The 10,768-nt window shown below is 42.0% G+C and overlaps 1 protein-coding gene across 1 annotated transcript in view; it reads right to left on the bottom strand.

The window, feature by feature from the left end:
- LOC107300521 (eIF-2-alpha kinase GCN2) overlaps window positions 1–10,768 on the bottom strand; it is a gene marked incomplete at its 5' end in the record, with an annotated part of 15,303 nt that continues 4,535 nt past the window's right edge. The window contains 11 exons of the mRNA XM_015829842.1: window positions 1–78; window positions 478–590; window positions 900–944; window positions 2,327–2,395; window positions 3,832–3,929; window positions 4,356–4,414; window positions 5,147–5,259; window positions 5,724–5,810; window positions 7,197–7,325; window positions 7,748–7,855; window positions 7,939–8,073. Of these exons, the coding sequence (XP_015685328.1) occupies window positions 21–78; window positions 478–590; window positions 900–944; window positions 2,327–2,395; window positions 3,832–3,929; window positions 4,356–4,414; window positions 5,147–5,259; window positions 5,724–5,810; window positions 7,197–7,325; window positions 7,748–7,855; window positions 7,939–8,073 (1,014 nt within the window). The remainder of the gene's footprint in view (window positions 79–477; window positions 591–899; window positions 945–2,326; window positions 2,396–3,831; window positions 3,930–4,355; window positions 4,415–5,146; window positions 5,260–5,723; window positions 5,811–7,196; window positions 7,326–7,747; window positions 7,856–7,938; window positions 8,074–10,768) is intronic.

The raw sequence follows: 10,768 nt of genomic DNA, 5'->3' as shown, positions 1-10,768 counted from the left end.
ACTTTAATCCTGACTTATAACTAAAACAGGAATTTGTAGTAGTCATCTTTGTAACTGTAGAGAACAAGGACAGGCACTCTGCAAGAAATAAACAGGTAGAAAATTGAGAAAACATAGTCAATTTTGGTAAAAGGTGCTATTGTATTTCAAATTTGTGTTAGGCTTCCTCATCAGGAGACCAAATAAATTTGTCCAACAGTTATTGGACAAATTTAACGTTGTTCTAAAAGATCTTATATCCCAGTTGAAATCATAGTGCCTTATGGTTCAGGATTTCACATTATAATGGTTCCAGATTGCAGCTCCTTTAGTGAATCTTGCAAAGAGAAAATTCAGTGGCCTTTAACACTAATGTCAGTCTTGGATACTATAGAACTCTTGTAGTGTTTATACAATCACCTAAAATCTGCAAAACGATCTTCCAGATTCAGCATGAGAGATTTATACTGTATTGCTAGTATGCCTAGGAATACTTACTTTTTTTCGATTTTGATGGTATAGATTTCATCACAAACTTGTTTAATGTATCTTTGCTTCGGCAATCGAGACATCAATTGTTTCACAGTTGTATAGAAAGCTTGGTCATCAAACTGAGAAGATGGAAAATATTCAAACCAATACCTTAGTCTGAAACAGGGACTGTGAAAAAAGTAATGCTGAGAACATCAGGGTGTTTTTATTTTTTTGGGGGGGGGGGGATATAAATAGAGATTATAATCTTTGATTTTTTGGAAAAGCAACTTACAAAAATGGGTATGTTGAATTTCCTCTATGCCAGGGATGAGATTTTGCTTATATAATGTATATAATGAATGTTCAACTTTATTTAAGCTTTTTAAAAACTCAAGTTATTAATTAAATCCACCAGTAAAGGCCAGTAACTTAATTTGTAGGTTTACCTCTAATGATAAGAAGTGTATTATAGTTTCCTTTGGTAGATCAACCTGTAAAAAAAATAAAACACAAAATCATTATAATGACATAAACTATGAGATACAGTTACATTTGTTTCATTTAGTCCATGTTAAATTGGGTCTTGCAGAAGGCTAAATCTAGACATGGCTTTTCCAACAAGCGGGCCTGGCCTAGGGAGGATTTTAAATTGGGTTTCTTAGAAATTTTAATTACCACAACTCTAAAAAATTGGTTTTAATTTGGTTTTATTCGGTGGGGTGTGTGGGTTTGTCTTTGTTTTTAAAAATGTTGTGAGCCGCCCTGAGTCCTTCGGGAGAAGGGCGGGATATAAATTGAATAAATAAATAAATAAATAAATAAATATAAGGTAGTGGTGGCGAACCTATGGCATCGGTGCCAGAGGCGGCACTCGGAGCCCTCTCTGTGGGCACACACACCGTCTCCCCAGCCCTGCCTCCTCCCACTGCCCCCTCACTAGCAGCCCCCCGGAGGAGAGTCACCCCTGGGCGAGGCCCACGTGAAGCAGCGCAGCCAAGGACATGGTAGCTGGGCAGCGGGGCAAGACTCTGCCCTTGCACCCCGTCATGCGCAGATGATGCTGCAGGGCATGGGCGGAGGGCGTGGCTGCCATGGCACTGCTGGGCTGCCTGGTTTATCTGTGGCGGGCTGTGGAGGTGGTGGGTGGCCCAGTGGGCAGGGCGGAGCAGGGACGGGGGTGCGGGGGCGGTTTTTGGGCACTCAGTCTCTAAAAGGTTCGCCATCACTGCTATAAGGTATCCAAATTTTGGACTGTTTACCAGCACAAAAATTAATTAGATTGAATTTCCTCAAGCTCTGCAAGAAAGATTAAAAGTATCAGAAGTCCTGATCTGTAGTCACATAGATGCATACTGCACTCATTCATACCAGGTTCTGATGACCAATAAATAAATATCCAAACCCCAACCAGAACAGAGTTTGAAAGCCTGAACTCCGACATTACAGAAGTTCTAAAAGAGGTTTCCCTTTTGGATTCCCATCAGAATATTCTGGCCCAGGCTTAGTTAGGAAATTAATAGGTCAATGAAGTCCCTAATACAGAGTACTGTCACTCCTTTCCCACACTCAATGCTCCGGATGCCCATTATTACCTTTTGTTGCGGGCAAGTTATTAGAGGCAATCATTACAAGGTTTTGGAAAGACTCAGGATAAAGAAAGTGATTTCAATGGATTTCATATAAGTGAACAGGGAATTTACCAATGGATTTCATATAAGTGAACAGGGAATTTCCAGGAATCAATAATGAAACATTGATTCCTGGAAATTACATCTGTACATCCGATATGGCTTTAAATCGTTACTGGTTTCTTATCCGGTTATCCAGTTAACAATTGGCTTGTTGTAAAAAAAACAAAAACAAAGTAACTTACTGCTAAAATTTCAACTTCACTCAGCTTCAGCGGGAAATTAGTAAAGCAAGCTTGGAGTTTGGTTTGTACCTGGAAGTTACATTGGATTAAAATAATTAACAAACCCAGACACAAACACAGAGAGAATATTTTATTTTTATATTAAACAAGTATACCTGTTAACTGTTCTTAACTCAAAAGTGACACACAGGGAATTATCTTCATATTTATAAACAGCGGGAGAAGGGGGTGCATTCTCAATTCCATTCTTGAAATCCCTACACTCATGGATTTCCATCTTTCCATCTCCTTTTCCAGATTAATAAGGGAAAGCCACACCTGGACTTTCTCCAGTATATCTTTCTGGAGTGATTTTCTTTTTTCACACAAAGACCACCTTATTCCTGGATTTAACCAAGAAATAGCTTCTGAAAGCTATGGCAAAAGACGGTGTATCTGCCCTTTCCCAAAAAGAAATCAGTTCCAGGTTCTCTACTTTTACCCAATTGTCCCCTGCCCCTCCCAGCCCTACTCCTGATTCTGTAACCACCTTCCAACTGTACTGGAGAAATGCTTCCTTAAAATCAGATTTCAAAGAAGGAGAAGTGCATCAGCTAGACAGGGAACTGAACTTGCTAGAGGGAGAAAGAACTATTAGATTAGGAAAGGAAGCAGCTCTGAGAGAAAAACATTAAGAAATGAATCATCCCGCCATATCATTTGATCTTTGTCTCCCTCTGTCTTCAAATATAGGACTGGAGTTAAAATAAAAGTTTTGTAGAAGAAAGTTTCTGGGCTCAATCTTTAGAATTCCAGATGAAACAGAGAGACCTCTAACTGATATCCTAAGGAGTCACTAGCACAAAGAGTACAAAAAAGTGAAAATAGAGAACTATTTTTAATATTTATTATTATTAACGTATGGCGTTGTTGCAGTAGCCAGGAGACCACAATGCTACTGCAGAGTAGTACTTTGGCTTGCCAAGGTATCAGCTCTGTTATAGGAAATGCTTGCAAGCTTCCCAAAGTACGCCACAGGTGGGCGAGTTGGCTTCGCGCCAGAGAAAGATGAGCGACTCTTCCTGCAGCGTCACTCAAGGTCCCCTCCCTTCCTGGAGTTGCCTCGCAAACAGGCGCAAATCCGGGAAGGTTCAGAACTATCAGGAATTTGACTGTTTGTACAGAGCACCAGCTCATCTCCCCATTGAAGTGATACCTATTTGTTTACTTGCATAGACATATGCTTTTAAACTGTTAGGTGGACAGAAGCTGAGGCGAGTGACAGGAGCTCATCCGACCACGCAGTGCTAGGGCTCAAGCCGCTGGAGCTGAGATCAACCCCAGGGTCATTAAGCCACTGAGCCACAGCGCCGCATGAATAATGAACTAAAAGGACCAGAATTCTGCTTGCCTACTCACCATTTCTTGTATTTCTTTCAACTTCTATACAATCTTTGTGGTATAAATTCAAAACTACAAGTCATATTGCAATTTAATTATTGAGAGAAGAGATACATTTATAATACCTGAGCTTCGTAACGTCGTTTGACACTTGCTGACAACTTTTCTGGTGGAATAATGCACACATTTGGTATTATCACCGTTCCATGTGATTCAGACAAACCTGAAATACATAATGATTTAGTTAAAAGTTCCACTATTTCTCATAGGTGCACAGTAGAACAGGGACTATAAAAAGTTTGTCTGAAACCTCATTCAGATTTTGGATGCTGGACCACAGGTTTTATTATTAAAACTTTCCTTTTAAACTACCCCCATCCCTCCTCACATGCCTTATGTACGATCATTTGAATACTAATTTTCAAAATAATACAATTATAGATTCATTTATATTATCAAATAATACAATTATAGATTCATTTATTTATGCAGAAAATAAATGAATCTATAATTGTATTATTTTGAAATAATACAATTTTGAAATAATACAATAATTTTGAAATGGACTGCTTTTCCATTTTAATCTCCACCTCTGCTACATAAATAACTACTAGATTTCTGAAAATACAACACACTAGTCATTGCATACCTGAATTACTGGAAAGCGATCCTTTTAGATTTTGGGTTGTAACATTATCAGAAATTTCTCTAAAATAGGATTAAAAAACCAAAGTTTGTAATTCAGTATTGATTTCAAAATAACAGATTAGGACAGAAACTGATACTTTATTAATAACTGAAAGCATTATACATTTATTTGTGAATTACCAAGAATTGCTAGGTAGTGTAAAATATATAATATATATTATTATATACTGCTCAAAAAAATAAAGGGAACATTTTACCATAGAACTGAAGGGGTTTGCGTTCCCTTTATTTTTGTGAGCAGTATATATAATATATAATGTTTCTAATTTCATTAAAAAAATAATAAGTATATAATATAATACTCTTCAGCATATATTAATTGACTATCTTTGTAACATTCACAAAGTTGGATCCAGACTTAATCCTTTGTGGGATGAAGTCATTTGTCAGTATTTTCCAGCCCTAGTACCAAATTGTTTCAAAAGACCTCTCAAAGCTTCTATTTTATGGAAGTCTGGAACCAATTCAGTGTATATTACATATAAATAATTTGAATTCCATCCAATATTTACACAGGGAAGATCCCTCCCCCCAAGCCTACAGCCCCAACATTTATAACATTTCAGTTCAAGACATATTACAATAAAGCCAAATCACTGTATGGTGCATTGTTTATAATCTTTAAGGTGAATCACTGCAAAAACTACAGCACAACCACTTTGTTTATGGTATTTCATTTCCTGCTGCAAATAATTCTTGTCTTATTCTTCAAGTTAGAGTACTTGTTGCTACCTGCTATTTCTTTCGTCATAGAATTTGGTCCTCAGTTTCTGGGCCAGATGATCTACTACATCAGACTCCAAGATTCTTTTTTCTGTCTGCCTTTCCCTTTCAAATGATTTTACCTGCAAAATAGCCCCCAAAAGTGTTAAAGCCTTTATACTGCTAAACCTAAAGAATGAATTATCAGATTTAAATCAGGAAATGGATGAGATGCAAGTAAATGACCCCTTAAAAAACCAGCAGCCTGAAGGAACGAAACTAGCACTGACCAATAAGACAAGTAAGGCCTTTGCAAGACCTTTCTTCATGCCTGATATCTGCCCCAGTTATATTCATACAAAACTTTTAAATAGGCATGAAAGCTGGCTGGGTGACTTTGGGCCAGTCACTCTTTCTTAGCCCAATTTACCTCAAAGGATTTATGTTGTGGGGAAAATAAGAGGAAGAAGGAGAATTAGGTATGATCTTCTCCTTGGTTTATTTATAAAAATAATAAAGAGGGGATAAAAATCTAGTAAATAAATAAATGCATTGAGTGGACAGAGTTGAGAAAGGAAGTATGAAATGATGCCACCATCACATTTACCTTTACATGATTTCCTTCTTTATCATAAATGAGGGCCACATAGGTGATTCCAGAACATCTGCAATACTCCTGTAATTCTTCCTGGGACTAGCACATTATTAAAAAGGAATAAAATTATTTTTATATTGCTAAAGAGTTTTTTCTCTTCCCCAAAGAAATTTGAGTAGTATTTAAACAGAAATAGATTTAAATCCCTTCCTTTTTAATAGCTTGCTGGAGGCCAGTCGTTATCTTACAGACTGACCTATCTTTTATCTATTTATCACATTTGTATACTGTTATCTTTTATGACTGTAAGCTCCTCAGAGTTACCCTGAGGTAAGATGGGGGGGGGGCAGTAAGTTTTGCAAATAAATAAAAATAAGTAAAATAAATTATAATCTCCAAAGACTCCAAATGATCTGCATTGAAACATTTAGCAGTACAAAAGAATTCCAAATATTAAATAAGTACAGAATCACTTAACAACCTTCTTACTAACTGAACAACTGCAAGTGATTCACTTAACAACCATGGCACGAAAGATCGTAAAATGGGGCAAAACTCACTTAGCAACGGAAATTTTAGTTGTAAGTCGAGGACGACTTGTAATATAAATATTAATATAACATCTTAAAGTAATTAAACTGGCCCATTTTAAAACAGAGCAATGAACAATAAAAATAAATTTTACTTGGCTGATATGGAAATAATTCCATGGAAAGGAAAGATTAAGGATGATGATCTATCTAATACTCCAACTAAGCCTTTTAACACTCACACAATAATAATAAACTGTTTCGATTTCATTGTGAAAGATAGATGGAATCCCTTCTGAAAAAAATAATGCTAGAAAATGCAGAGTTTTACAATGAATTCAGTAGATTCTACTAGTGCATCCAGTTTTATTAATAATTAATATTTATGGAAAGCTACTTTAAAATGGTTACAGAAATCAGTCAGTGTCAGGATATAGCAGGCGTTTGCTTTATTTCAATGTACCACAGAGCAACGGGAGGTTATAACAGCGAAACTAAGATGCTCTCCAGAGCCACACAGCTTTCAACAGGAGGCAGGCTGATTACAGTCATGTTCAGTGCTCTTTTAATGATCCTTTTACTCTAGGGCAGGGGTAGGCAACCTTGGCTCTTTTAGGACTTGTGGACCTTGGCTCTTTTAGGACTCGTGCCTACCCCTGCTCTAGGACAAGTACTCAGAGTTTTGGTAAGCCTGAAAGATGCCATATGTAAAAAAAAAAACCCCACTTAAAACTCCCGACACCTTATAATAATAGACCAATCTGTGATTGGTGGTTTTCAAAGGCAAGACAAGTAATTCACAAGTGAATTTTCTGCTGGGAGCTGAAATTTTTCCTCCTTTAATGAAATCTTCTTTAACTTAGCTTTGCTTACTATTCTACTCCTGGTGTGCTTGGAAAATGCATATAAGCTCAGAAACAACAATAATTAACATATATAATAAATGACAACTTACCTGGGACCAGTCATACATAATTTCAGCTGCAATTCCTGCAGCCCAGAGCTTCTGAACAACATTTATGGCTCTTTCCATTGACTTCTGGCCAACACTAACAACTAACAAATCACAAGAGCTCACTGTAAACTGGAAGAAAAGAGAAATGGAAACCAGAATGTTATTTACTTGGATGGATTTGTTCTGAAATCATTTAAACTAGAAAGGCAATGTTATTCTAAGGTTAAGATATTCTTGGTCACTTAATACAATCCATATTACAATTCTGATCATGTTTTTTTGGGGTATGTGAGACACCCCCCCCCCAAGACAACATCTTGGCTCTTCTGAAGAGATATATTAAGCAGTGTAAAATTACCATTTTCTGCACTGCCCTCTTTTATTTGTAATTACAATTAGGTACAATTACATACAATTAGGTAATGGAAATAGTAATGCCAATCTGAAACTGAGTTATCTCATTTCATTATTTAGATTGCTTGAGAAAGATCTATATTTCCTACCCTTTATGGAGTCTACCTGAAATATGCAAAGTAGAAAGACAAACATACTGGCTCTTCCATATTCAAAACTGTGGAACTTATTCTGTCTACAGCAATGCTGACTCCAACAGCTGAAGGAATCAGACCAACTGCATCTGGGCCTCTGAATTGTGAAATCTGCAGAAACCAGAAAAATTAATATGCTAGAAAATGAGCAGGGTCTTTTCGTATACCTTATAGGACAAATTTGTAACACTTACCATATGATCATATCTACCTCCAGCAGCAAGAATGTCAGTAACTGTTCTTTGTCTCCGTTTAATGTATGCAATAAACTGAAAAATAATTCCATTGTGCTGCTGTATTTTATAAACCAAGCCCAAATTTATGGATATCTGTAAGAGAAAATTCTTATGTCATTATTTTAATCACATCTCAGAGGTGGGCAAGCCTCAAACTACATGTGAGCCGCAAGGCCCATTTTCAACCTCCTGAAATTCCTACATTGAACTAAACTAAAAATTTTGGATACGCTATTTGTTTTTCTGGAAAATTTCAGGCACCAATATTAAAGTTGTGGCTACCATCTTGACTTTTTTGACTTGCCCCGCCATGAACACCCTTGTGAGGTAAACAAGTAACATCTCCTTTGCAATGATATATTACTGACACTTAAACAGAAACAAATAATGTAGTTAAATAAGATAAGGCAATCAACTTCCGGCTGCAACCATGGCGGACCTACCGGGGTTAGTCCCATGAGGAGACGGAGCCCGCAGCGGAAATGGGGGGCCTCCTGAGGGTCGACGGCCCTGGTTTGGGAGGCTGAGGTTGCTGAGGATGCTGAGCCTCGCTGGTGGCTGGTGTTGAGGGTGCCGAGGGCGCCGAGCCCGCTGTCAGCCGGGCGGAGGAAGACCGGGTGGAGGATGCAGCCCGGCTGCCCGGATGCGGCCTGGCGGCCTGGCGGCCCGGCGGAGGACTCAGCCGGAAGAACGGCGACCAGTGGGAGGCTCGGGCGGCCTGGAAGCCGAAAGATCGGGCGGCCTGGCGGCCCCGGAAGATCGGCGGCCGGGCGGCCCCGGAGGATCGACGGCAGGACCGGGCGGCCCTGGAGGATCGGCAGCCTGGATGCGGCCTTGTGGCCTGGCGGCCTGGCAGGGGATCCTTGGTGAAGAACTGGCCGGATGGAGGACCGAGATGCGGCCTGGCGGCCCCGCAGAGGATCCTTTCTGAAGGATCGGCCGGGTGGAAAACCTGGCGGGGATGGAGGATCTGGCTAGGTCGATAGACGGCCGGGCGGAAGATCTGGATGTGGCCCAGTGGAAGAACGGGTAGGCCTCTTCGGCTGGATGGTGGGGGGGGTTAGATGGAGGTTTGGTGGAAGAGGAGAGGGGCNCCTTATTGCTGGGACGAACACCAAGGACATTTGTTGCTGCCACTCCCTGTCCTATTTTTTCCATCTGACTCAGCACCCTGAACTGAACTAACGTACAGGAGGACGGTTTCCTCTCCCCCCCTTCTTGGCTTTTCCGCTGTGGGGACTTTGTGACTGACTGGTGATGTACCTTAGGATAGAACTGCTGGCCCTGCGCGATTCCCCCCTCGCGCAGGTGTGGCCCAATTCAATCCCAAGGGCCTGCCTCGATGACGGGGTGTGGAGCCCCGAGAGGTGGTATACAGCCAAAAGAGACCAAAAGAAGTTGAAACTAAGGGTCTTTTTAAAGGGGTGTTTTAGTAAATTTTTAAGGGGCACGGGGTTTTTAGGGGGTTCGGGGTTGGCCCGAGGGGACTTGGGGGAGCCCTCTCTGAGGCCAAGGCCGGTCCAGTCTGGGGGGCGCGGAATGGTGAGGGAGGAGACTGGGGGGTTAATAGAGGGTGGTGTGATTAGTACGGTCAGTGGGAGGGGCAGATATGGCGGGAGCAGAGGACCATATCGGGTTTTGGGAGCACGCACACGCTGCTTACAAGCTTGTGGGTGCTCCGATCCTCAAGGCTCTACTCGGTTTCCAGGGACTTCGGATCCTCGGGCCCAGGACCAGCGGCTGATGTTATGCAATGCCAGGTCCGTGGTAAATAAGGCCCCCCTCATTCAAGAGCTTATTCAAGAGGGGGGAGCGGACCTGGCAGGTATCACCAAGACCTGGCTGGGCATGGAAGGGGGAGTTCCCCTTGTTGATCTATGCCCGCCGGGTTTCCAGGCATTCCATCAGCCGAGGGCCCGGGGTAGGGGCGGTGGGGTAGCGGTCATTATAAGGGAGAGCCTATGTCCGAGGGAGACCACTGTGCCTCAGATAGACGGTGCAGAGTCCCTCCTTGTGAAGTGGGGACAAGGGGTACAAGTGGGCCTGTTGATTATATACCTGGCCTCCTGCTATGTATCAACGGCCCTGCCTGAGTTGGCCGACGTAATAGCCGGGGTGGCGGTGGAGACCCCCAGACTTATAGTCATGGGGGATCTCAATCTGCCATCTGCGGGCGAAACGTCGGCGGTAACTCGGGAGTTCTTGGCCTCCATGACGACCTTGGACTTGACCCAATTAGTTCATGGCCCCACTCACATAGGAGGACATACACTGGATCTAATTTTTGTCTCTGGCCAGTGGCAGAATGATCTGGAAATGGGGGAGATAATTATAGAGCCCTTGTCATGGTCAGATCATGCACTCCTTAGGATGGACTTCCGGACCGCTCCCCCCCGCTGCAGGGAGACGGAACCGCGGAGATGGTTCCGTCCCAGGCGCCTGATGGACCCGGAGAGGTTCCTGACGGAGCTTGGGCCATATCCGGAGGATCTAGTCCACGACTCGGCGGAAGATCTGGCCGCGGCCTGGGAGGTGGCCGCGGCCGCAGCACTAGACCGAGTCGTGCCGTTGCGGCCTCTGACCCGACGTAGATCTCAACAAGCTCCCTGGTTTACCGAGGAGCTGAGAGAGATGAAGCGCCGGAAAAGACGCCTAGAGAGCAGTTGGAGGGCTACCCGAACCGAATCCGACCGAACACAGGTAAGGATGCATGTTAGATCCTACCTTGTGGCAATGAGGGTGGCGAGGTCTAATTACTACTCCACCCTCATTGCGTCATCAGATAATC

This window comes from Protobothrops mucrosquamatus, unplaced genomic scaffold (assembly GCF_001527695.2).
Source record: "Protobothrops mucrosquamatus isolate PMUCROS unplaced genomic scaffold, P.Mucros_1.0 scaffold7313, whole genome shotgun sequence".
Taxonomy (NCBI): domain Eukaryota; kingdom Metazoa; phylum Chordata; class Lepidosauria; order Squamata; family Viperidae; genus Protobothrops; species Protobothrops mucrosquamatus.
This window is presented reverse-complemented; position numbering and strand designations above follow the sequence as displayed.